Source organism: Plecotus auritus (assembly GCF_963455305.1).
Source record: "Plecotus auritus genome assembly, chromosome: 5".
NCBI classification, from domain to species: Eukaryota; Metazoa; Chordata; class Mammalia; order Chiroptera; family Vespertilionidae; genus Plecotus; species Plecotus auritus.
In genome coordinates this window covers 185,629,733-185,655,506 of record NC_137776.1, presented here as the reverse complement: position 1 = coordinate 185,655,506, position 25,774 = coordinate 185,629,733, and the positions used below count along the sequence as shown (strand labels likewise).

The 25,774-nt window shown below is 67.5% G+C and overlaps 2 protein-coding genes across 2 annotated transcripts in view; one reads left to right on the top strand and one right to left on the bottom strand.

The window, feature by feature from the left end:
• Positions 1-22,611, bottom strand: part of PNPLA7 (patatin like domain 7, lysophospholipase) — a 36,832-nt gene extending 14,221 nt beyond the window's left edge. The window contains exons 1-21 of the mRNA XM_080668522.1: positions 22,479-22,611; positions 21,416-21,490; positions 21,213-21,300; positions 20,799-20,878; positions 19,322-19,413; positions 19,101-19,241; positions 18,468-18,627; positions 16,487-16,567; positions 15,035-15,163; positions 14,643-14,723; positions 14,145-14,262; positions 13,319-13,459; positions 11,757-11,842; positions 11,171-11,317; positions 9,344-9,421; positions 7,459-7,664; positions 6,353-6,484; positions 5,120-5,243; positions 4,707-4,820; positions 3,692-3,761; positions 2,809-2,958 (exon numbers count right to left, since the gene is read on the bottom strand). Coding sequence (XP_080524648.1) covers positions 2,809-2,958; positions 3,692-3,761; positions 4,707-4,820; positions 5,120-5,243; positions 6,353-6,484; positions 7,459-7,664; positions 9,344-9,421; positions 11,171-11,317; positions 11,757-11,842; positions 13,319-13,459; positions 14,145-14,262; positions 14,643-14,723; positions 15,035-15,163; positions 16,487-16,567; positions 18,468-18,627; positions 19,101-19,241; positions 19,322-19,413; positions 20,799-20,878; positions 21,213-21,300; positions 21,416-21,490; positions 22,479-22,508 — 2,323 coding nt within the window. The 5' untranslated portion in view covers positions 22,509-22,611. The remainder of the gene's footprint in view (positions 1-2,808; positions 2,959-3,691; positions 3,762-4,706; positions 4,821-5,119; positions 5,244-6,352; positions 6,485-7,458; positions 7,665-9,343; positions 9,422-11,170; positions 11,318-11,756; positions 11,843-13,318; positions 13,460-14,144; positions 14,263-14,642; positions 14,724-15,034; positions 15,164-16,486; positions 16,568-18,467; positions 18,628-19,100; positions 19,242-19,321; positions 19,414-20,798; positions 20,879-21,212; positions 21,301-21,415; positions 21,491-22,478) is intronic.
• A 2,203-nt stretch (positions 22,612-24,814) lies between these two features.
• MRPL41 (mitochondrial ribosomal protein L41) lies at positions 24,815-25,352 on the top strand. Its single transcript, XM_080668525.1, has one exon. The coding sequence runs from the start codon at positions 24,870-24,872 to the stop codon at positions 25,275-25,277; it is 408 nt and encodes a 135-aa protein (XP_080524651.1). The 5' UTR covers positions 24,815-24,869; the 3' UTR covers positions 25,278-25,352.
• Positions 25,353-25,774: the final 422 nt, after the last annotated feature.

Sequence of the window (25,774 nt, the reverse complement as noted above, 5' to 3'; positions counted from 1 at the left end):
CACACGTGGACACGCACGCGCTCACACACACGTGGACACGAACACGCTCACACAGCCGACGGGGAGCGAAGCCATGGGGCAAGCAGGAGGTGGCCGAGCACGTGCAAGAGCAGCGCCGGGAGGGTGGCCGCGGCCCCCGTGACGTCACAGAGCCCCGCCCCGTGCCCGGAGGAGCCAGGGAGGAACGTAAACCGAACCCAGAGCCCGCGGCGGAGGAGAGAGGAAACAGGACAGAGGTCAGTAAAACAGAGACGCACATACTCGCAAGCGCTGGTTCTGTGAGAGAATGAACAGAATCAACAGACCTTCAGCTAGATGAATAAAGAATAAAAAGAGCCCTGGCCGGTGTGGCTCAGTGGATAGAGCGTCGGCCTGCGGACTGAAAGGTCCCGGGTTCGATTCCGGTCAAGGGCATGTACCTTGGTTGCGGGCACATCCCCAGTGGGAGGTGTGCAGGAGGCAGCTGATCGATGTTTCTAACTCTCTATCCCTCTCCCTTCCTCTCTGTAAAAAATCAATAAAAAATATATTTAAAAAAAAAAGAATAAAAAGAGAAGGTTCAAGTCACTGAAATAAAAAGCGATGGGACATCATTCACTTTACAGAAATAAAGGGGATATCAGAGAGTGCTCTGGCCCCGACGGGTTAGGCTCAGTGGACAGAGCGTCGGCCTGCGGACTGAAGGGTCCCGGGTTCGATTCCGGTCAAGGGCACGTACCTTGGTTGCGGGCACATCCCCAGTGGGGGGGTGTGCAGGAGGCAGCTGATCGATGTTTCTCTCTCATCGATGTTTCTAACTCTATCCCTCTCCCTTCCTCTCTGTAAAATATCAATAAAATATATTTAAAGAGAGAGAGAGAGAGAGCACTCTGAAGAATTGCACATCAACAAGTTGGATAATCTGGATAAAATGGAGGACTTTCTGGAAACAAGACCTACCAAGACCGATTCATGAAGAAATATAAAAAGACTGGATCTGTAATAATAACAGTAACAACAACCCAACCGAGGAAAGCCCTGGACGAGAGCGCTTCACTGGAGGATTCTATCAAACAGTTAAAGAAAAATTACCACCCTTCCTCCCCAAACTCGTCTAACGTAGCGAGGAGGAGGGGCACTCTCTCACTCACTCCGTGGGGCCAGCGTTCCTGGTGCCAAAGCCAGGAGGGGACAGACAGCGGGAGCACGTTGTAGGCAACGACCTTCGCCAACACTGACGCCGAAGTCCTCGACAGAACGCCAGCTGACCAGCCCGGCCGCCTGTCCACAGCTGCACACACAGCCTGGGGGACTTGTCCCCGAATGCAAGGCTGGCTCAGCACAGGCCCGTCCCTCAGTGCGATCCATCACGCTCCCGGGACAGAGGGACACACAGCATTCAGCTGATTGGAAAAGGCGCCGAGAAATTCAACCTCTTCACAACAAAAGCCCCAGTGAACTGCGTACAGAGAACCACTTCCTCAACACGCCGCAGGCCACCCACGAGGAGCCGGCGGCGACCTCACCCTCAGGGCCTTCTCCCCAAGAGCAGGAGCGAGGCGAGGTGCCTGGCTCCACCACCGCGTCCCTACGCGGCTCTGTGAGCGCACTGGGAGCCAAACGGGTGTCACAGACGTCCGCACGCAGAGGAAGCAGCGGTGGCCTCCACGTGCAGACAGGGCCTGACGCGCAGAAAGCCTGACGACTCCACACGCACTCACACACACACACACTCACACACACGCGCGCACACACACACGCTCACACACACGCACACACACTCACACACACACTCTCACACACACACACTCACACATGCACATACACACACTCACACGCACGCACACATGCACACACACACTCACACACACACGCTCACACACACACACTCTCTCACACACACGCACATACACACACACTCACACACATGCACACACATGCACATACTCGCGCGTGCACACGTGCACACACGCGCACACACATGCATGCACACGCGCACACACGTACATACACGCGCACGCTCTCACCCTCACACATGCACACACGTGCACACACGTGCGTGCACACTCACACACACGCACACACTCACACACATGTGCACACACACGCTCACACACACACGCACACACACACACCCCTGCTGGAACAGGCACCTTCAGCAGCGCTGCAGGACACAGCACCAGAGCAGCGTTTCTCTACCCTACCGCGAGCACCTGAGAGGGGTTACGAAGAAGGTCCAGGGACAGAGCGCCGGTCAGTGCCGGGAGTGAGCTTAACGAGGACTGGCGGTGGAAAAGGTCCGCGCTGCCGAAGGAAATGGAAGGTGCACAGAAACGGACGCGCGCCCCGAGTTGCTGGGCGGGAGACAGTCTTGTTAGGGTGCCCGCACCCAGGGCCATCGGGTCAGTGCAGCCGTCGGACCCTGTGGGGCTCTCAGAACTGGACAGGCTCCTGCTCACACGCCCGGGGTCTCGGGCCCTGGACGGCCCCAACCACCTTGGAACCGCAAAGCTGAGCGCTCAGCCCCCCTGGTTTGGCCACGTGCTGCAGAGCCGCACCGTGAAGACCGTGAGGGGCCGGCTCAGGACAGGCGCGGGGGCCTCCACTTGCAGAAGAAAACCATCCACCACCTAAAGGCCCCGCCTGACACAAAAACCAGTCCCCACAGAGCACGGGTCACACGCGAACCACGGCAGAGCCGGAGGCCCGTGGAGGTGAAGAGGCGACAGCCCCTGCGGCAGCCCAGCTCCAGGCGGACCCGCAGCCCCGGGTGCCGCCCCTGCGCTCCCAGAAGCGCCCGAGCGCCGAGTGGGGGAGGAGGCCGCTCACCGATGGCGCTGAGGGCGTGCTTGAGCTCCAGGGCGAAGGCGGTGAGGGGCACGTCCTCGGCCACGGGCATGACGGCCACCGTGGACAGGTTGCTGGCCGGGTTCCCCGAGTCCCACTTGCTGCCGGTGGCGCGCAGCCCGAACTGGTGACCTGGAAGCACGGGTCGTGGGTCGGCCCGAGGGGTGGGCCCCCCGGTGACACGCTCCAGGTGTCACGAGGTGTTTCTGGAGGACACGCTGGCACCAGCAGCCTGGGACGAGCTGGGCACCAGGACGCCTCCACCCTGCCCCCCACTGAGACGCCAGGCCCTGCACCCCATCTCCCACCACGGCTCGGCCCCAGGAGGGAGCACAGACGAACGCAAGAACCGCGGGGTCCCCTTCCTCCCGTCCTTCCCGGTGACCTCTGACGTCAGTCCTCCGAGGGAGGGGGGAACAGGGGTCTGTGAGCTCTGCCCACTGTGTAGCCTCTAAGGCACGTGGGAGGGTCTGGTCCTGGCCGGCAATCCCACGCTCGGAAGGCACAGCCCTGAGAAGGGCCGGGGTGGGGGTGGCGGAGAACAGGCTGGCTAGGGTCCTGATGCCACAGCTCAGGCAGGTGGGCTGCATCCCGCCCCTCCCCACCGGGTGCTCCTCCGGGGAGGTTCTCCTGGGGTCCCCAGCGCTAAGCAGACACCCCCAGTGACAGAGGTGGACCCAACTCTCTATGGCCCGAGCCAGCAGAGGCAGCACCCCCACCGAGGGGGAGGCCACGGAGAGGGGTGGAGGAGGAAGTCTCAGGTCTGGGATGAGGCCTTGCCCGCTGAGGTGGTGGCTGGGGCGGAGGGCAGGCCTGAGGGCGCTATGCAGAGGGGGGAGGGGAGGCCGGAGCCGCGGGGACTCACTGGTCGCAGGCCCCTGCTGCAGGCTGCCCAGGATCTTCTCCCCCAGCAGGTGGATCAGCCGGGTCACGACCTGGCAGAGGGACCCCACACCTTTAGACCAACGGGCGAAGTCCCTGGGATCCGTGTTTCCAAAGCCGCGGGCTGGGCACGCTCCAGGCCACAGGGGATGGTGAGCGTGACGAGCTCATGCCACCGGCTCGGCCCCGACCAGGACGTGAAGTGGCCCTCTGCCCAGCGTCTCCCCGTGTTCGTGCCCGCCCGCCAGTCACTCCGGGGCGGCTGCTCCTGGGCCCCAAGGGGAAGCCCTGGCCTGGGACGGCACGGGCCTGCCCACACGGACCAGCCAGCCTCCACGCCGCACGCCCTGCCAGGCGGAGCCTCCTGGCTGACCTGACTTTTAAGAACTCTGCGACGTACACGCATACACGTGTACACGTACACTTACTCCTCACCCGTTGATCGTTAGGGAGAGCGGGAGGGAGAGGGAAGACAGAGAGAAACATCGACGTGAGAAAAACACGTCAATTGGTTGCCTCCTGCACGCACCCTGACAGGGGCCCAGGCCGGGGAGGAGCCCGCAACCAAGGTGCGTGGCCTTGACCGGAATCGAACCCGGGACCCTGCGGGCCACAGGCCGACGCTCTGGTCACGGAGCCGCCCCGGCCAGGGCAGAAGGCTGCGATTTAGTGGGGCTCCCCGCTCCCGTCTCTCCCCGCAGGGAAGGACCAGGACGCGCCGATCCACCCCACACGACGCGCCGATCCACCCCACACGACGCCCCGTCGCTCTTCTGAGCCCTCAGCGCCCCTTGTTTTCTAGGGAAAAAGGCACAGTATCTGCAAACGCTGCTCCACTCCGGCACCGGCTGTTTACCTGTTCGTTCAGCCGACGCTGTGTCGGAAGCAGCAGCCTCTCGGATGGAAAGGTTTCGTTCGGGGTGCGTATCAGGAACGGATGGACCCGTTCGAACGCCTGCCCCCGGCTGCCTGCCCCCTGGCCCGGCTCAGACCCTCACCTGCGGGTACCTGCGCTTGATGGACGTCAGGGCTCCCGCCGGCAGCTTGGCGAGCTCCGAGTCCCGAACCGCGTGCACTGTGGTCGCTCGGGGCTGGCGGGTGAGCGTCTCCACCTGAGGAAGAGGAGGTGGCTGCCGGCTGCACTGCTCACACCTGCTGCCGGCGCCCAGGACACGTGCGAGCCGGTGAAGACGGGAGGGGAGGGCGCCTCAGCCAGGCCCCGGAGGTCTGGAGACCTTTGACCCTTGGATCCCACCTGTGCTGCAGCCCGGATGGGAGCGGGCACACCCGCCCCAGAGAACGGAACACCACGGGAGGCACGCCCCTCCTGATGCCACAGCGAGGCCTCCTCCCCGCTCCCAGGGCAGCACCCAGGGGGACCGTACCCCGGCCCTGCTGCGCCCAGCCCTACCACACCGATGAGGTCTCCGCGGCCATACTCCCCGGCCAGGCGCTTCTTGAGGTCGTCCTTACGGATCACGGAGCGCAGCCGGCCGCTGAGCACGATGTAGGTGCAGTCCGACTTGTCCCCCTGCCTGCAGGGACGGGGCGCTGGGAGCGGGCAGGGCACCGGCCAGGAGCCCTCGCACCCAACGCGGCGAGCAAAGGAAGAGCCTTCTCGCGGAGCCCTTTCGCTTTGGGAAACGTTTGTTTTCCACGGAAAACGTGCGCCACGCAGGACGGGTCCACGTGACACTCAGGTAAGCAAGTGTCCTAAACGTCCTTAGCTCTGACTGACAGCTGACGAAGGGGGTAGCGGTGAGCCACGTGCGCACTCGGCCCTCACTCTGCCGAGGAGCCGGGCCCAGCAGCACCTCCACACTCGCTGTGCTGCCGGCGCCGAGCGGCTTTGTTCCAGGCGGGTGTGGGTCCGCTGAGCATCCGCGTGTGCGTGAGCAGAGGGCCCAGCCAGCCCAGCAGGTGAGCACGGGCCACGGAAGCCCGGGGGGCCGCACCTGGAGTCTCCACGCTGAGCTCTGCCTCAGGGCCCCCACCCAGCCCTGCACCCTCGCCCCACACCCACCCCGAGCTCTGCCTCAGGGCCCCACGCAGCCCTGCGCCCTCGCCCCACACCCAACCCGAGCTCTGCCTCAGGGCCCCACGCAGCCCTGCGCCCTCGCCCCACATCCACCCCGAGCTCTGCCTCAGGACCCCACGCAGCCCTGCGCCCTCGCCCCACACCCACCCCGAGCTCTGCCTCAGGGCCCCACGCAGCCCTGCGCCCTCGCCCCACACCCACCCCGAGCTCTGCCTCAGGGCCCCACGCAGCCCTGCGCCCTCGCCCCACACCCAACCCGAGCTCTGCCTCAGGACCCCCACGCAGCCCTGCGCCCTCACCCCACACCCACCCCGAGCTCTGCCTCAGGACCCCCACGCAGCCCTGCGCCCTCACCCCACACCCACCCTGAGCTCTGCCTCAGGACCCCACGCAGCCCTGCGCCCTCGCCCCACACCCACCCCGAGCTCTGCCTCAGGGCCCCACGCAGCCCTGCGCCCTCGCCCCACATCCACCCCGAGCTCTGCCCCGCCTCAGGGCCCCCACCCAGCCCTGCGCCCTCGCCCCACATCCACCCCGAGCTCTGCCCCGCCTCAGGGCCCCCACCCAGGGCCCCCACCCAGCCCTGCGCCCTCGCCCCACACCCACCTGTACACGGCGCGCCCCGCCTCCACCTCCATCCAGTCCAGGGCGAAGTCGATCTGCCGCACGAAGGACGACATGCGCTTCACGACCGTGTGCGCGACGCCCAGGACCACGGTCGGCTGCTTCCGCATGATCCTGCCAAGGCGGCCCCGTCAGCCGGCCCCCCCCCCCCCCCCCCGCCGGGCCCAGCACTTGAGAGGACATGGGACCTGCACCCACTTGTCAAACCATGACTCCCACTGGGAGCACAGAGCACACCCCCTGCCCACCCGCCCTGGCGACCAGCTGCCGGCAGCCTCGGGGGCCCGTGAAGCGCCCCAAACTGTACACCCCCCCACCCCCCGCGATGTCCCGGGAGCACAGACCACCAGGAGGCCCATCCCGCTGCCCCACGATGTGCCACAAGGCGGAGCGGGGCGGGTGGGGCAGGGCACCCAGGGGCTCCGTGGGCACGTGGTCGACCTGCCCCGCCCCCCCCGCCCCGGCTGCCCCGTGTCACCGCTGCTGAGGCCGAGGGCAGCGGCAGGCCCCACTGCACTGGGGGGGCTCCAGAGGCAGTGGGGCGGGGAGCACGCAGCTCCGGGCTGCGCGGGAGGGACGGGGAGGCTCAGGACCAGCCAGAGCCGTGGGCGGAGGGGGTGACAATCGCCGAGGTGACCAAAGCGGGAGCCGAGCAAACCGGGGACCCGGCCCTGCGGAGGCCGACGTGGAAGCCCCTGCCGGCGAGGGGACGCCCAGCACCCGCCCGCACTCAAGCCGCGGCGCAGGAGGAGGCTGGGGAGACGGGGATTTGGTGCACGAAGCCGGGTGGGACGGGGACCCTGGGGACCGGCCGCAGGCATGGCTGCAGGGCGGGGGCTGCCGCCTCAGGGACTCATGCAGTGAGCACACACACACGCTCGACACGGACACACACGGGAGGACACACAGGGACCAGGCCATGCGCCCCAGCAGCTGCTCCCACGTCTGGGCCTGGAGGGGCTGGCTGGTCGACCAGGGCGCCAGCGGGTTCGCCTGGGCTCCAGGGGCGGGGCCCGGGAAGCACACGGGCACGGGGGGGGGGGGGGGCCCACGGCAGGGGATGGGCGCCAGGGCGGGCGGGGACTCACTCGTAGAAGTGCGCCTTGGAGATGGACAGGAAGCTGCAGTCCCGGTTGGCCCTGATGGTGAAGATGAGGGGCTCGCCCGTGAGCACGGCCAGCTGGCCCACCATCTCCCCGGGCCGCGTCACGAACAGGCAGCTGTCCTCCTCGCTGTCGATCCTCCGCTGGTACACGTGCAGCAGCCCCGACACCACGAAGACCACGTTCACGTCCTGACAGGCCCGGCCAGGCGGTCAGCGCGGCCGACAAGGTGCCTGCCTGTGGCGGGCGGACCCTCCCCGCCTGCCCCCACACGTCACAGGCATTCGGGGTCCCACATCGACAAGTGAAACACGCTGACGCCAACCCCAACTTACCTGCCCACACGTGACCTCTTTCCAAACCAGCTCACCCTGCCCCTCGGACCTCATCCCTGTGGTCTGGCCAGGAAGGGTCAGACCAAAATGGACTTGGCCAATGTGGGCACAGGCCGTGAGGGGACAGGCCGTGAGGGGACAGGCTGTGTGGGGACAGGCGTGTGGGGACGGGCCGTGTGGGGACAGGCATGTGGGGACAGGCGTGTGGGGACAGGCCGTGAGGGGACGGCCGTGTGGGGACAGCCGTGTGGGGACAGGCGGTGTGGGGACAGGCGTGTGGGGATGGCCGTGTGGGGACGAGCATGTGGGGATGGCCGTGTGGGGATGGCTGTGAGGGGACCGGCCGTGAGGGGACAGCCATGTGGGGACAGGCTGTGTGGGGACAGGCGTGTGGAGATGGCCGTGTGGGGACGAGCATGTGGGGATGGCCGTGTGGGGATGGCTGTGAGGGGACCGGCCGTGAGGGGACAGCCATGTGGGGACAGGCTGTGTGGGGACAGGCGTGTGGAGATGGCCGTGTGGGGACGAGCATGTGGGGATGGCCGTGTGGGGATGGCTGTGAGGGGACCGGCCGTGAGGGGACAGCCATGTGGGGACAGGCTGTGTGGGGACAGGCGTGTGGAGATGGCCACGTGGGGACAGGCGTGAGGGGACAGGCGTGTGGGGACAGGCGTGTGGGGACGGGCCGTGTGGGGACAGGTATGTGGGGACAGGCGTGTGGGGACAGGCCATGAGGGGACGGCCGTGTGGGGACAGGCCATGTGGGGACAGGCCATGAGGGGACAGGCGTGTGGAGATGGCTGTGTGGGGTCGGCCGTGTGGGCTCAGGCCGTGTGGGGATGGGCATGTGGGGACGGGCCGTGTGGGGATGGGCATGTGGGGACGGGCCGTGTGGGGATGGGCATGTGGGATGGCCGTGTGGGGACGGCCGTGTGGGGACGGGCCGTGTGGGGACGGGCCGTGTGGGGATGGGCATGTGGGATGGCCGTGTGCGGACGGCTGTGTGGGGATGGGCATGTGGGGACGGGCCGTGTGGGGATGGCCGTGTGGGGACGGGCCGTGTGGGGACGGGCCGTGTGGGGACGGGCCGTGTGGGGACAGGCCGTGTGGGGACGGGCCGTGTGGGGATGGCCGTGTGGGGACGGGCCGTGTGGGGACGGGCCGTGTGGGGACGGGCCGTGTGGGGATGGGCATGTGGGGACGGACCGTGTGGGGATGGGCATGTGGGATGGCCGTGTGCGGACGGCTGTGTGGGGACGGGCCGTGTGGGGACGGGCCGTGTGGGGACGGGCCGTGTGGGGACGGGCCGAGGGCGCAGAGGCCCTGGAGGGGGCTTCCCCCAGGTGACCCAGACCCGGGGTGCGGGAGGTGAGCCGGCGCCTGCCTCCTGTGGGGACGGGGAAAGCCCTTCTTTCCTCCGAGGGGACAAAGGCGGAAGGAGGGGCGGGGAGGGTGGGCACGTGCCCAGCCCGCGAGGACCAGCCCGGGAGAGGCCTCTCTGTGAGCGCCCCCGCGGACCCAGGCCTCCTGCTCACCTGGTCCCCCTGCCTGGACACCACCGTGCCCCCCGGGACGTGAAGGAACGTCACCCGGCCGTCCAACAGCGACGGGTCCTAAACAGAAACGTGGAGTCCGCACAGGGAGCCGGCACCCTGCCCCCCGCCGCCGCGTGATGGCGCCCAGCAGACATGAGCGCGGCCCACAGAGCGCCAGGCGTGCAGCGGACGCCTTTGCCACCTGAGGGACGGGGGACTCCGTGAGCCGGTGTCTCGTCCAACGCCCGCTGCTGTGGGCGGGGCTGCAGAGCTGTGCACGGAGCCCACCCACCCCCTGTGCACGGAGCCCACCCACCCGCTGTGCACGGAGCCCACCCACCCGCTGTGCACGGAGCCCACCCACCCGCTGTGCACGGAGCCCACCCACCCGCTGTGCACGGAGCCCACCCACCCCCTGTGCACGGAGCCCACCCACCCGCTGTGCACGGAGCCCACCCACCCCCTGTGCACGGAGCCCACCCACCCCCTGTGCACGGAGCCCACCCACCCGCTGTGCACGGAGCCCACCCACCCCCTGTGCACGGAGCCCACCCACCCCCTGTGCACGGAGCCCACCCACCCGCTGTGCACGGAGCCCACCCACCCCCTGTGCACGGAGCCCACCCACCCGCTGTGCACGGAGCCCACCCCCTGTGCACGGAGCCCACCCACCCGCTGTGCACGGAGCCCACCCACCCCCTGTGCACGGAGCCCACCCACCCGCTGTGCACGGAGCCCACCCACCCACTGTGCACGGAGCCCACCCACCCGCTGTGCACGGAGCCCACCCACCCCCTGTGCACGGAGCCCACCCACCCGCTGTGCACGGAGCCCACCCCCTGTGCACGGAGCCCACCCACCCGCTGTGCACGGAGCCCACCCACCCGCTGTGCACGGAGCCCACCCACCCGCTGTGCACGGAGCCCACCCACCCGCTGTGCACGGAGCCCACCCGCTGTGCACGGAGCCCACCCACCCGCTGTGCACGGAGCCCACCCCCTGTGCACGGAGCCCACCCCCTGTGCACGGAGCCCACCCACCCGCTGTGCACGGAGCCCACCCCCTGTGCACGGAGCCCACCCCCTGTGCACGGAGCCCACCCCCTGTGCACGGAGCCCACCCACCCGCTGTGCACGGAGCCCACCCACCCGCTGTGCACGGAGCCCACCCCCTGTGCACGGAGCCCACCCACCCCCTGTGCACGGAGCCCACCCCCTGTGCACGGAGCCCACCCCCTGTGCACGGAGCCCACCCACCCGCTGTGCACGGAGCCCACCCACCCGCTGTGCACGGAGCCCACCCCCTGTGCACGGAGCCCACCCACCCGCTGTGCACGGAGCCTACCCACCCGCTGTGCACGGAGCCCACACCCTGTGCACGGAGCCCACCCCCTGTGCACGGAGCCCACCCGCTGTGCACGGAGCCCACCCACCCGCTGTGCACGGAGCCCACCCATCCGCTGTGCACGGAGCCCACCCACTGTGCACGGAGCCACCCCCTGTGCACGGAGCCCACCCCCTGTGCACGGAGCCCAGAGGGGCCGCGGGGGCCGCAGTGGGAGAGGCCGGCCCGCAGCCCTGGCCGAGAGCACATGCCCATGCCAGGCTCTTCCTTGACCTGCAAACGGGCATTCCCTCTGTCACTCCATCTGCATGGAAGCCTCAGGCGACAACACGGAAGCGATCCCGCCGAAGCTGCGCGAGCACACGGCTCTGAGCCGGCCAGCAGGCTCCGTGCCATCGCCATGGCTGGGACGGCACGGCGGGTCCCGGCGCTGTGGACAGGGCAGCGCCGGTCTGTGGGTGTCGGGCCGGGAGGGGCACCTACATCCAGCTTCATCAGGGTCAGCAGGTCCTTCTTGGCGGCGCGGAAGATGGCGTCGGTCTTGGTGCTGGCGACGGTCTCATCCAGGTCACAGTCCGAGTAGTGGAAGACGGCAGGGGGCGTCTCTGCCACCAGCACGCTCTTCTTGGACTTGAGAGGCACAGACAGCGGTCAGAGGGAGGGGGCAGGGAACGGGGGTCGCCGATGGGGTCAGAGGGAGGGGGGCAGGGAACAGGGGTCGCCAGTGGGGTCAGAGGGAGGGGGCAGGGAACGGGGGTCGCCAGTGGGGTCAGAGGGAGGGGGCAGGGAACGGGGGTCGCCAGTGGGGTCAGAGGGAGGGGGCAGGGAACGGGGGTCGCCAGTGGGGTCAGAGGGAGGGGGCAGGGAACGGGGGTCGCCAGTGGGGTCAGAGGGAGGGGGGCAGGGAACGGGGGTCGCCAGTGGGGTCAGAGGGAGGGGACAGGGAACGGGGGTCGCCGATGGGGTCAGAGGGAGGGGGCAGGGAACGGGGGTCGCCAGTGGGGTCAGAGGGAGGGGGCAGGGAACGGGGGTCGCCGGTTGGGGAGGGAGAGCCTGGCGGACCCACTACCTTGCTGGCCGCGCTCCCGGGGCGCTCCTCGGCCCGCAGGGGCACCCTGGCGCGGTCACAGGCCATGCGCAGGTCCGAGGGGGCACCTGCAGACAGAGGGAGACTCAGGGCCGTGCTGGCAGCCAGGGCTGGCGGGGCCCCCCACGCCTGCGGACCGTGGAGGAGTCTGTTCCTGACGAGGCCCCGGAGCTGGTGTGCCTTTCACACAGGCAGCGTGCCGGCATTAGCCAATCTCGGCCCTAGACACTACCAGTTCAGCCCTGGGCCTGCCTCCGGGCCCCAGGCACGAGCCGGGCGTCCCCCACAGATGCAAAGTCCCCGTCGGCGTGCCAGGCTGGGGCAGGCCAGTGGGCTTCCGGCAAGAGGCCCACCCAAGGGGAGAGGCAGGAGGGTGGAGCGCTGCAGCACCCAGGGGGCCTGTGGGGGCAGCCCTGTCCCTGGCGCCCACAGTCCTGTCCGCGTGTAAAAACCCTCAACCTCAGGAGGTGGGCACATGCTCCCCGGGGAAGGGTGACGGGCACCCTGGCAGCGGGTCCCAGCCCCAGGCCCGGCCGCCCCCGCCCCCTGGATGCAGGTCACACGGAGGAGCCCAGTCAGAGGGGATGAGGTTGAGAGGAAGCAGACGCAGCGCGAGGGCTGCGCGTGGGGACGCGCGGGAAAGCCTCGGGGAGTGGGGGGGGGGCGCTGGGGCCGCACGGCTGGGAGCAGTCTGCACCCAGAGGGAACGACAGACGGACTCTCGCCAGGAACTGCCCGGCCCGTTTCCATGAGTGCCCTCCAGGTTACGTTTCACAGGGAACAGGTCGGTACAGCGACTGGCTTATGTGGGTGCGACTCCAAAACGTTCAAAGGAACAGCTCCTGCCCCAGCCGCTTCGGCTCAGAGGACAGCGCATCGGCCCAAGGACTGACTTCAGTCAAGGGCACGCGTCAGGGCGGGTGCGGGAGGCAACCAACCAACAGGTCTCTCACACCAACGTTTGTCTCTGTCCCGCTTCCTCCCTTCCTCTCTCTAAAAATCAACGGAAGATCTTCGGGCGCGGATTAACAAGAAATAAGTAATAAAGATAAAAGTAACGGCTCACAACTACTTTTCTCATCCTGAGATAACACGTGTTTCTAGTACTTACTATGTTACTCTACTACATGTTAAATACGTATCGCATTTTGCCCCAGCTGGTGTTGCTCAATGGTTAGTGTCAGCCTACGAACCAGGTCAGGGTTTGATTCCCGGTCAGGGCACAGGCCCGATCCCCAGTGTGGGGCGCGCGGGAGGCAGCCGATCCACGATTCTCTCCCATCAGTGATGTTTCTCTCTCCCCCTCTCCCTTCCTCTCTGAAGTCAGTAAAAGCATAATGTGAAAAACTGGTCAACACAGCGTCTCTGAGACCCGACCCCACGCCCCGTGGTGGACGCGCGCACATTCCGAGCCGCCCACCGACACGGAAGGCCGCGTGTAGATGTAGATGCTGCGACCGTGACGTGTGGCCTTCGAGGTGAGCTGTGCCTGCCGCCGGCCAGGGGCGCTGGAGGGAGCCCCGCGTGCTGTGGCCCGTTCTCACCTGGGGGGGATGCAGCGGCCTGGTCACCCGCCTGGGCCTGGCCGAGGTCGTCCGCGATCTCCTCGTGGACAGAGGGCAGCGGGAAGGAGTGGCTCCTCTTCAGCAGAGGCCCGCCGGCGGCTGGCCGGCTGCCCCCGCGGTCTGCGGGGAGGGCGTGGGTGAGGCGGGCCTCCGTCCCCACAGCAGCGCGCGCCGCCATCTCGGGGCCCGGGCACCTCTGCACACCTGCCTCGCAGGCCACACCTCGCTGCACCTGCCGACCCACCGCCTGTGCCCGCCTGCCCAGGTGACGGGTGCCCAGGGACAGCCTTGCACCAGGCCCTGCTCACCCGGCTCCGCGTCTCCCTGAACTGGCCGCCCCTTGCCGCCGGCTGGGCACCGTGAAGGCCAGTTCCTGCCAGCCGGAACCCACGGCGCCCTTTCCTCAGAGCCAGCCCTCGGCGGCGGCCCCGGGCACGGCTGCCAGCCTGGTGAGCGTCAGCGCCCCGCTGCCCTCAGGCGAGTGGGTCCCGGCCTCTGGAGGGACCCCAGCAACACGGCTGCACGGAACTGCACGCCCCGTCAGCCACGTGTTGGTCAAATCCAGTTACGGCACCTGGAGGGGACCCCTGGCCGAGGAGCCTCCGTGGGCGGTTTCTTCCCCAAATCTTGGCCCCTCCTGAGGTCTCAGATGACCACGGTCAGGGCTCAGGGCGCAGAGCGCAGAGCCCACCCCCGGAACACCCTCCCCAGGCAAGACCCCAGCAGAGACGGGGAGGCAGCGGTGACCGAGGGCTGGCGGGGGAAGGAGGCCCGGACCGGGCGGAGGTCTGTCCCGGGCAAGTACCTGGGTCGCAGGACTCCTGGGGCTGCGGGGGCCGCTCCTCGGGGCCGCAGCTCATCTGCCTCTTGGCCTTTGCAGCAGCCACGCTGGCTACGGACACCAGGGGGATGGCCTGGCTCTCCTGGGACGTGAGCAAGAAGGGGCTGCCCTGAGCGTCTGGGCGGGCGTGCACCCTCAGAGCAGGGCAGCCGGGGTGGACTCGAAACCAGGTGCATAAAAGGAGAACTGGTTTGCTCAAGGCGACCGAGACCCGGCAAGCTTAAAACAGTGACCAAGATGGTCAGAAACCGTAACACTCTTCCTCCGATGAAGAGTGACGTGGGAAGCAGGAGGGCTTGGCCTGAGACAGCGCAGCCCGGGGAGAGGGCGAGGCGGCCATGAGGTCCCATCTGCTTCCCGAGGCCTCTGGGGTGGGAGCCGGCGTAGCCCACCTCCAGCCGCCAGCTCACCCCAGCCGACAGGAAGGGCTCCCCCCCACCCCCACCCCACCCCCGCACTCACGGGGTTGAAGAGCTCCGTGGTGAGGCCCAGGTAGTTGTGCAGAGCCAGGAAGGTGACCCGCTGCAGCCGCACCATGATGATCTGGGCGACAGGGCCGCGGGCCGTGAGCCCGCCTGGGTCTCGCGGGCCGGAAACCGCCCCCGCCCCCCCCCCATTTTGACAACCTCCGTGGTCACCTAAGTGTCAGCCTCGGGCGGGAGCGCGCGGTGTCACCTTTGTAAGTTCCCTACGAACCTAAGATCGCTTCCACAGGGACTGAAGGCTAAGGAAGCTCTGGGGCTAGTGCCGGTCTAAGGCCCCTCGGAGGTCGTGAGTGTTGGCTCTGACTGTGGATCACGCGTCACCAGGTTCCCCGCCGCCCCCCGCCCGCCCGGCGGCCCGGGAGCGCCCACCTGCACCACCCTGACCAGGGTCTCCGGGTACTTCTCAAACACGCCCTGAAAGGCCACGGCGGGCAGCCTGAGCACGGTGGACGGGGCGGCGGCGCGGGCGGACACGGTCTTGTAGGGCGCGGTGTGGCCCTGCAAGGACAGGCACGTCGGGGCGCCCCCTGGCCTGGAGTTCGCACCCGGCTCTCAAGTTCCTGCTGCAACAGCCTGAGGGCCTCCCGCAAGGCGCCTGGAGCCAGCGACCCCCACGGAGTCTCGCTGTGCACCCAGGAGGCGCTGGCTCAGGAGGCTCCGGCCGCACGGCCCGGTGTTCGTGGAAGAGGGTCCCCTTCGGTGCCCCCCGCCCTCTCTGCTCAGCTCAGTCCTGTCACCCTCTCCTCCCACCACTGCTCCTGCAACCGGCCAGCTCTCTTCTGTCCAGATGTGCGGCCTGGCTCCTGACCCTGGGACGACACACCTGGGACGCGTCACGCTCTCGGGACGGCTGACTGCCCAGAACACGGCGGTTCTCGGACCCTGGCTCCCAGGGCGGGGCCGTCACGCAGAAAGCTGCTGTGGACGGTCACCGGGGCTGTAGGGCCGGCACTGCTCTTGCTGGCTCTCCGCCAGCCGTGGACCCACATACAGGTCGCACCTGGCACATCACACCTGGCTGGTCCCCGCCCTGGCCCTGGTCGGGTGTGGCTGGGAGGCAACCGTCGATGTCTCTCTCTCTCTCTCTCTCTCTCTCTCCCTCCCACTCTCTCTAAAAACTAGTGGGGAGCACCCTCAGGTGAGGATCTATAAAGGAGGGTGCCACTCCGAGGAGAAGGCTGACGTCAGCGCACCTGCCGAGTGACAGGCGCCCTGATGAGCTACCGTGCGGGAAGGTCTGCGTGACGGCGTGGACTCTGCTCGAAGGAAACTGTCGGGGGAGGCGAGGGGCTGAGCCGAGGCCGCCGCTGGCACCCGGCACCCGGCACACACACTCATCCCCGTCTGCCTTCCGACTGCCGAAGGTTTGGGACGTTCCACGCTAAACGCTTAGAAACCCCCGGGTAACAGGAGATGCTGTACCGTCACCGACTAGACCGGCAAAACCACATCTCAGGCGGCTCACCAGCTGGGGAGGGAGGCGCGAGGGGGTTCAGCCTCCGTGAGGGGTGCGCCCCGGGGGCCCAGGAGGACTGTCCTACAGGCTGGACTCAGGCACGCGCGTCGACGCCCATACGAGGCCACGTGACAGTGGCCAGTAGACGGGACCAAGGTGCCAGAGTGGGTCCCCCCCCGGGGGAGCAGGGGGTGTTTCCACCTGCGATGCTTCAGGCCTTTTGGGTCTTGGACCACGTGTGGGGTGACCCCGTCCAAACACAGCCGTTTGAGAGACGCCCAAGCCCGTGAGCGGCCAGCTCTGCTGAGATGCGGGACCTCGCGGGCCGCCGTCTGTGGCCGCTGTCGGGCGGGGCGGGCACTCACGGTGATGACGTCCAGGATGCTGAGCAGACTGTGGACGCTGTCGCCGGCCAGAACCTCCTTGACCGCCACCTCGGAGCCGTCCTGCACGTGGGGCAGAGCAGAGCGGTCCACTGGCGGGGGCTCGGCCAGCCGGGCAGCGGCCTCCACGGCCCGCCGAGTGGCGGGGCCACTCCCTGCAGCCTTGCGGGACCGGAGGGATGCGCTCCAAGGCAGAGGACGGGCAGCGTGGGAACAGAGAAGCCCGCCCGCGCCACCGCCGCCCAACCCCAGGGCCGTCCGCGCCCCAGGACAGAGCCTGAACCCCACCAAACCGCCGCCGTGAGGCCGCCGGCCCCGCCAGAGGCTGGGGACCAAATTCACGTCCTGTCAGTGGGAGTCGTGGCACTTTGATACGTGTTCCCGCGGGATGAAAAGAGAAAGACCGCGCGACACTGGTGATTTCACACACACGCGTGTGCGCTAACCGATGGGGGTGATGGGAGGAATGCGTCCCTGGGTGATCTGGGGGTTGTGGGACCCCCCCAAGGCACACACCTGGGAGGTAGGGCCTGGGCTCCCAGCCGGGTCAGACATTAACTGTCCCGAGCGCGGGGGACAGTGCGACACAACAGGGAGGGCAGCGTCAACTACCGAAGCCGGGGCCCGGGCTGCGGGGAGCGGGGAGGGCGGGGAGGGCGGGCTGTGAGGGCGGCATCTGCCGCATGGACTCCGCCAGCACCGCCCGAGGCCACGCTCCTTACAGAGAGGTGTCCTCCCGCAGGAGCGAGTGACCCGCAGCTGCCGTAGCTCTCCCACTGGGTGAGCTCCTTCACCCTACACACTTCTAACTTTACACGGCAAGAAAGTCACGGCAAGTGACGCGCTACACGCCGACATCCCCAAGGCCCTGACGGCGCTGGCGACAGCTTCCCGGCGCCTTCAGTCTCACGGGCCGACCGCGGGGCAGCTGTGGCCTCTGACTACCCACGAGCCAGCGCAGGGAAGCTGTGCCTGTGTGCCTGTGAACCTCCAGACGCACGGGGGCAGGAGCCACCCAGCCGGCGCCCAGCCCGGGGGCGGGGGGGGCACTCCCACGAGGCTGGGGAGCGACCTCGTGCAGCCCGGGGTTCCCTAAGTGTCAGCCTTAAACGGTAACAAGCAGTGGGAAACCCGGGTCAGTCACACCTCCGGGCACAGGAACCCACACGCCCTCCCGCAGAGCAACCAGGCCCGGGCGGGTGTGGCCCGCAGGGCACCCAGCCACTGCGCTGAAGGGTGAGATGAGACAGCGCAGGAAGCAAGTGCCCAGCCGCCCGGGCCTCGATGCCTCACGTGCTTCCTTTGTGTTACGTTACGATCTGAAACCTGAGAACGAGGCCCCGATGCGACAGATCGCGCAGATCAACACCCGGCCGTGAGCGGCGTCGTGAGGAAGTGGGGGGACACTTCTAAATGCCGAGGATGGGTCAGGGGAAGCAGAAGTAAAACCGCCAAATGCCGCTGAACCCTCTCAACGAAACGGGTGCGTGTGCGTGTGTGTGCGTGTGCGTGTGCGATACCCGCCAGCGTCAAGAGCAGTTGCGTCCCGTGTCGGGATCAACGTGTCCCTCTTCCTCAAAGTACTAAAACTTAAAGAGTTTGCACTGACTTTTCAACGGAAAAACTTAAGAAAACGCTAGGAGGGCCGAAACCGGTTTGGCTCAGTGGATAGAGCGTCGGCCTGCGGACTGAAGGGTCCCGGGTTCGATTCCGGTCAAGGGCATGTACCTTGGTTGCGGGCACATCCCCAGTGGGGGGGTGTGCAGGAGGCAGCTGATCGATGTTTCTAACTCTCTATCCCTCTCCCTTCCTCTCTGTAAAAAATCAATAAAATATATTAAAAAAAAAAAAAAAAAGAAAGAAAACGCTAGGAGGGCAGACCTCCAGGAAACACACAGCAGGTGCCCCGCCCCGCACTCTCGCCCCCCCCCCCAGGGTCCCGCCCTCACGCCCGGGCTCTCACCGCGTCCTGGATGCAGACCTCCAGCCGCCCGTCCTGCACCACGTAGATGCTGGTGTCCGGCTCCCCCGGCCGGAACACGTGCTCCCCCTCCAGCAGCTGCATGAAGACCATGTGCTTGCAGAGCTCCAGGAAGAGCGGCTTCTCAAAGTGGCCCAGGACCCTGCGAGGCCGAAGGGCACGTGGCGTCTTCAGGGCGGAGGGACGGCCTGGGAAGAGGCTGCCGGGGCCAGGCCAGCGTCCCCCCGCCCCCGGCCGAATGTAGAGAGCCAGCTCCCCCAGGGCTGCAGCCTGGAGTCCCCATCGGGACAGAAACCCCACCAGCTGTTTCCAGCTCAAAGCTCGGGCGCAGGGACTCTGACCGCGAGCCGCACCCGTCGCCACGGCCAGGGGAGGAGCACCTTCCGGCCGGGGGAAGGGGCTACGAGAGGAAGGAGGGGTCAGGGAGAGGCGGAGGGGACCCGGGCTTGCGTCTCCCACTCGCTCCGAGGGCCCTCCGGCAGGCGAGAGCGCTGGCATGCACGTGAACACAACAGCAGGGACGGGTAAGGAGGCCCCTCCGACCGCCAGGCAGAGGCAGGAGGAGGCTCCGCGAACCCTCAGGGCCACGGAACAGGCCCCGCGCCGGCTCCTCACCGGACGTTCTTCAGCATGTACAGGACTTCCAGGGGCAGGTGCGAGTTCTTCACGTCGAACTCCGTGAGGTCGGCCTCCAGCAGGGACGGCGGCGGTTCCTTTGGCTGCAGGGTCGGGTACTCCTTCTTGAAACGCAGGATCCTACAAAGCAGAGACCCGCGCCCTGGAGCAGAGCCCGCAGCTGGGGAGCTCAGCAGTGACCCCTGGGGGAGCCCCAGTACCTCTTGGCCAAGGACAGCACCTTGGTCCTCTTCCTCACCCGCTGCCGGGGGGCGGCCGTGCTCCCCACAAGCGTGTGGGGGAGCGTGGTCACCTGCAGAGTGAGCAGGAGAGGCCAAGTCACACCCCGAGACGGGCCAGGTCCGGGTCTCGGCCTCGGGGGGTCAGCCCCAGCCCTCAGCCAGCCCAGGACATGGGGACCAACCTCGGTGCTCTGGACAGTGACCCCCACAGGCCAGTGCCGCCCACAGAGCGCCTGCGACCCCTCCCCCAGAAGGAGGCATGGCCACCTCCTCACAGCCCCTGAAGCCTGCCCTGCCCGCCGCTCCACTCCCTCCAGCCCCGTCTCTGCACCATCGCCCGGTCTGGAAAGTCCTGCCCTCCTTCCCCATGGTCAGGCCAGCTGGGCTGCCCCGGACAAGCAGCGGTGTGACAAGGGCCCCTGTCCTGGCCCCTCTGCTGCCCCTCAGCTCTCCCTCCACATGAGGGGTCAGCCCCAGGGTCTCAGCTGTGCTGTGGGGTGTGGGCCCTCCCAGGTGTCCCCGCATCCCTGGGCCACATTCCTGGGCTCCCCGCCCGGCATGCACCAGCTCCTTCAACCTGCGGGGGCCGTCTGCGTGGCCCTGCAGAGCTGGAGGCAGCTGCACTGGGCCCACACCCGGCCCGGCCCCTGCCAACAGCGGGTGCAGCGTGTCCGGGCTCCGAGCGGCCACCACGCCAGGAGCAGCCCCAGCCGACCTCCAGTCCCAGCACCTGACACTGGTCCGAGCACAGGACCCAGGCCAGACACACACGCTTCTTGTCTGACGCTGCGAGTGTTCTACAAGGAGCGCGGTCACCACACAGACGAGGGTCCCTGGAGCCTGACGCCGAGTACACGGGCCTCTGGGCGTCTGGCATCCTTCCCGCCCTCAGAGCCGGGAGTGGGCTCAGGTCACTAGGACCGGCTAGACCAGGATGCTCATCCCCAGAGAGGGGCTTCCACCCCGAGGGGACCTGGCCCCATATCCTGGCAGGACCGCCCCTCAGCGCCAGAGCAGGGACCCTCTGTGCCCACGCGCCCTCAAGATGTTTCTAGAGCAGGCCTCTGACCTCTTTTCCAGCTGATGTGCACTCCAGGGCCACCGAGCCTCGGTCTCGGCACACGTGCCAGAGCAGCTCAGGGCTTCAGCCCATGGCAAGCCCCCCCCAGGCCTCCCCAGTCCCCCCCAAGGGCCCCCCCCCATCCCCTGCGAGCCCCACCCAGAGCTCCCAGCCCCACCCAGGCCTCCCAGCCCCCCCAGTCCCCCGCGAGCTCCACCCAGGCCTCCCCAGCCCCTCCAGGCCCCCGCAAGCCCCACCCAGGCCCCCAGAGCCCCACCCAGGCCCCCCCAGCCCCACAGCCCAGCACAGAGCCACAGAGCCATCCCGGCCAGGCCAGTGGGGGCCGAGGCCTCGGGGTCAAGGCCGAGCGTGGGCCGCAGCCAGGAGCCAGGCTACCTTCCTCATGATCTTCCGGCCGTAGAACATCACTTTGTCTCTCTTCCGGAACCTGTACTGGGGGGTGGGCTGCACCTGTCCTGCAAGGGAGCAGCATGGCCGCCTGAGCCTGCACCCTCCCCCCCACTCAGCGCCGGGAGGAAAGGCAGCGTCTGTCCAGGATGACACCCCCCCCCCCCGAGGGGACCCAGAGATGCGCTCGTCCCACGGAAGGCGGCTTGGGCAAGACTGGAGAAAGTGTGGACAGACGCAGGCCCTGTGGGGCCCACGGGCTCAGCCCCAGCCTGCACAGCCAGAGGTCTCCACCCACAGCCACGGGGGCGGGGGAGGGGCCCGATGGAGGGCGAAACACGGGGCAAGTCAGCCGGACCTCCGGATCCCATCCCCAGAGCCAGTCGGAAGCGATGGACTCACGTTGTTGGTTCAGCCTCCTGCGCACAAAAAGGACGGCGATGCCCACGAGAGCCAGGGCCAGGAGGGCTCCGATCGCCATCCCCGTCAGCTGGGAGAGGGGCAGACAGAGTGCCCGTCAGCGAGGCTGCGAGGGGCCGTCCCACCCGACCACAGGCAGAGCATGGGGGGGGGGGGGGCGCGGAGCGGCCAGGGGCGCTGGTTACCATGGTGGACTGTGACTGCTGCTCCATCACCAGCAGCCACCAGGATTGCAGGGCGGTGCCCAGGCAGACGCCAGCCTGGGGGAGAGCATGGAGGTCAGGAAAGCAGGGCAGGCCCAGCTTCCAGGGCAGAGACAGCGCTCAGGGTCAGGGCGGGACCCGGGGAGGCAGCGGACTTCCGGGCGCTGAGGGCCTGGCCCCCATCTCGGGAGCGAGACCTGTGTCCACAGCCGCCCTCGGGCCAGCAGGGCAGGGCGGGGCGGGGCCGGCAGCCCGGCTGTGTGGACGGCCAACACGCCACGCGCCGTTAATGCATCCGCATCCTACACTCTCAGGCTGCGGGTCCAGAGGCAAAGGCCCGCCGGCCACAGGGTGCAGAGGCCAACTCTCAGCCCCCTCCCGTCACCCCCAGGACCTCGAGCTGCTGGCCCCGGGCACACAGAAGCCCAAGTGCCCGGGGTGAGGGGAAACCCCAGGAGCCACCTGGGCTTGGAGAACCTCAGATACGGCTCTCGGATCTCCGCAGAGAAGGCTGCCTGCCAGCCTCCACCCCCTCCCCCCACCCCGCCCCACCACTGCCCCAGGGGAAGGAGCAGGATGGCGCCAGTCCATCCTTCCGAGCTCCGCACAAGGCCTACAACTATCGCTCCTGCCTGACCCCCCGCCCCCCGCCCCACGAGCTGGCATAGAACTGGATATCGGTGCCAGAAAACCACGGCGCGGAAGGCCCGCAGGACAGCACCCGAGCAGAGCGCTGCGTCCGGACCACAGGACGTGCCCGGGAAACTCAACCTCTGCGCTGGGTTCCTGCCCGAGGCCCCGCGCCTCCTGGCCCAGACGGGGTGCTCAGACCCATGGCCACACCCCTCACGCCAAGCTCAGACCAGAGCCCTGTGCACAGTCCCCGAGGTCCCGCGCCTCACACTCCCAACTCCTCACGGTGACTCTGAGGGCCAGGAACGACCGCCCGCCGGGGAGGGAGACACAGGGCCACCCCCTCGCTCCGCAGACCCCTGGGAGCTGGCCCACGAAGCCCCCCGACGGGCAAAACGCTCATGCTCCCTACCTGCGGGCCGGCGTGGCCCTCCTGCTCCATGGCGGCAAAGGAAGAGAGACGTTCGAATGAGAACAAGTGTCCCACCAACTCAGCCGTGTAGGAGAGCCTGCCCCGGCTCCCTTCCGCGGTAAGCTATGTTTGCAGCCCTGGCCGGAGGGCCCAGGTGGCTGGCGCAGCGCCCTGTGCACCAAAAGGGCACCAGTTCGATCCTGGTCTGGGTCTGGGCACACGCCGGGTGGCAGGCTCGGTGCCTGCTCGATCCCCAGTAGGGGGAGTGCTGGAGACAGCCGGTCGATGTTTCTCTCTCTCTCCCTTCCTCTCTCTAAAATCATTAAAAACGTATTAAAGCCCTGACCGGGGTGGCTCAGTGGATAGAGCGTCGGCCTGCGGACTGAACGGTCCCGGGTTCGATTCCTGTCAAGGGCATGGACCTTGGTTGCGGGCACATCCCCAGTGGGGGGTGTACAGGAGGCAGCTGATCGATGTTTCTCTCTCATCGATGTTTCTCTCTATCCCTCTCTCTTCCTCTCTGTAAAAAATCAATAAAATATATTTTAAAAAAAAGTATTAAAAAGTTTTCTTTAACTGTGTTCAGCCCTAGCCAGTTTGGCTCAGTGGGTAGAGTGTCGGCCTGCAGACCGAAGGGTCCCGGGTTCGATTCCGGTCAAGGGCACGTACCTCCTGGCCCGGGCCCTGGTGGGGGGCTGGCGCAGGAGGCAACCAGTTGATGAGATTCTCTCACGCCGAGGTTTCTGTCTGTCTTTCCCTCTCTCTCTAACAACCAATGGGAAAATACCCTCGGGTGAGGATTAACAAACAAACAAAACTAAGATAAATAAATCTGTTTCCATGGACGGGAAGACGCAGACGAAGAACTCCTCCGTGAAGAGGAGCTGCCTTTCCCGAAGGACCAAGCCACTCCTCTCTCCGTAAACAGCCCTCACGTGGCCGCCCAGGCCCCACGCCGGCCCAGCCAGCAAGGGCAGCGAGCAGCTGGCCCGGGCCTGGTGCCTGCCAGTGGCAGTTCCAAGCTGGCCCGGGCACAGGCCGGAGGGCACCCTCCCCAGAGGCCCGGGCTTGGGGACCTCCCATCCAGTGTGGCTGAGCCCTCAAGTGGGTGTGTTGGGTCCAGGGGACCAGCCCCGCTCACCTGGCCGGGCCCCGTAGGAAAAGTGGGAGCAAGGGAGGGTTTCTCTCTTACAAAATCCCACCCCGAGAAGTCAGGGAGCCGGCAGGTGTGGGGTCAGTTGCCTTTGCTCACGGGGTCAAATGTCCTGTGCCCTCCTCACCCCGCAGGGAAACCTTTCTGAGTCCCTCAAGGCCAGCAGGCCTGGACCCCCCTGTGGCCGGCTACTGCCCGGACCAGGCCATCTCCCCACACCCCCAAGCTTGGGGTGAGGCAGAGCTCACCCCCCAGCACCTGCTGCCACTCCTCTAGGTGGGACAGCCTGGGCCCAGAGGGGAGGGACCCAGTGCAGAGCTGAGGGCCCTGGCACCAGGGTTGGGGGCCTGCAGAGCCCGGGGTTGAGGTTGGGGGGATATCAGGGTAGGGGTGTCCAGGGTTAGGAATATCTAGGGTTGGGGGATGTCAGGATTAGTGGGAGTGGCAAGTTAGGGGGTGTCTGGGCTGGCTGTGGAGGCTAGGGAACAGGAGTATTACCAGGCATGATTTAGGGGGGCCATTGGGGTTCTGAGGGCACCAGGGTTAGGGAGGCGTCAGTTGGGGGTTTGGGGGATATGGGGTGTCAGGGTAAACAGGGCGTCAGTGTGACAGGGGCATCAGGTTAGGGGGTGTCCGATTACAGGGGCATCGGTGTTACCATGGCTTCAGGGTTCAGGGGTCACGGGTAGGGGGACGTCGGGGTCACAGGGAAATGGGTGTTAAGAGGGGCGTCGCGTTTGGGGGCTTCATTGTTACTGGGGTGTGAGGGGCGACGCGGTTAGGGGCGCTGGTGTTACAGCAGCAACATGGTTAAGGGGTGTCGGAGTTACGGGGGGCACGAGTTTGGGGGCGTCGGGTGGGGGCACGGTTGGTGTCCGGGGCCCGAGAGGAGCGGGCTGCGGCTCCTCCCAGCGGCCGAGTGCGCCCGGCGCGGGTTGGGGAGCAGCGGGACACCCCTCCCCGCAGGCCGGACGCGGGTCGCAGCTCGGGGCGCGCGGCGGCCACTCACCGAGCCCGCGCTCTCGCCGCCGCGCACGACGCCGGCTCTCCCCGCGCATTGGCCGGGTCCCCTCCGGTCCCGCCCCGTCGCAGGGCCGCGGCTGCGCATTGGGCGCGGCGCAGCCAATCGGAGCGGCTCTTGCTGCGGCGCGGGGGGCGGGCGCCGGAAGCCGCTTCTAGTGCCGGAAGCGCGCCGCGGAGGGCCCGGGGCGCACGAGAGCAGTGGCGGCGGCGGCAGCATGGGGCTCCTGGCCGCGGCGGCGCGCTGCGTGGTCCGCGGCGCCGACCGCATGAGCAAGTGGACCAGCAAGCGGGGCCCGCGCACCTTCTACAAGAGCCGCGGCGCCAAGGGCACCGGCTACCTCGTCCGCGGCGGCAAGTTCCTGCTGATCAAGGAGCAGGTGCCCGAGCTGGTGGTGCCCGACCTGGCCGGCTTCAAGCTCAAGCCCTACGTGAACTACCGCGCGCCCGCGGGCACCGACACGCCCCTGACGGCCGAGCAGCTCTTCCGCGAGGCGGTGGCGCCCGCCATCGAGGAGGACTTCAGGGCCGGCACCTTCGACCCCGAGCGCCTGGAGAAGTACGGCTTCGAGCCCACGCAGGAGGGCAAGCTCTTCCAGCTGTACCCCAAGAACTTCCCGCGCTAGCCCCGGCGGGGCCCCCGCGACCCCGGCGTCTCCGTCCCCTCCCCTGGCGCTCATTAAAGGCCGTGGCTACCTTCGCGCGTGTGCTCGGCGTGTGGTCCTTGTGAGACGGAGGGTAGGGCGGAGCGACCCAGAGGGCGGTCTCGGCCCCTTCCCGTGGTTCCGCGCCACGTGTCCACGCCGCCAGTCCATCCCTTTGGCCCTTCACCCAGACCTGGGGTGACCCTTATCACGGGTTCCAGAGCAGCTATTGGCGGGGCGGGGGCATGTCAGGTAAAAGGCGCTGCTCCCTTGGGGGCGAACCAAGAACGAGGTCCAAAGTCTCGGGTCTCACTTGGTGTTCCCGTGTCCGGCCTGTTTCAGTGGCAAGCCCTCGGGTTTTGTGATCTTAGTACTTGGCTGACCCTTAAGGAACTGAAGCTCCAAAGGCCGGTAAACAGCCGGGCCGGGAACTGACCAGTTAGCTAGAATGACCCAGCACGTCCTGACCTGCCCGCGTG

Bases quoted from the DNA above. Each gene is read 5' to 3' on its own strand.
- MRPL41 (XM_080668525.1), top strand. From the start codon at position 24,870: ATGGGGCTCCTGGCCGCGGCGGCGCGCTGCGTGGTCCGCGGCGCCGAC.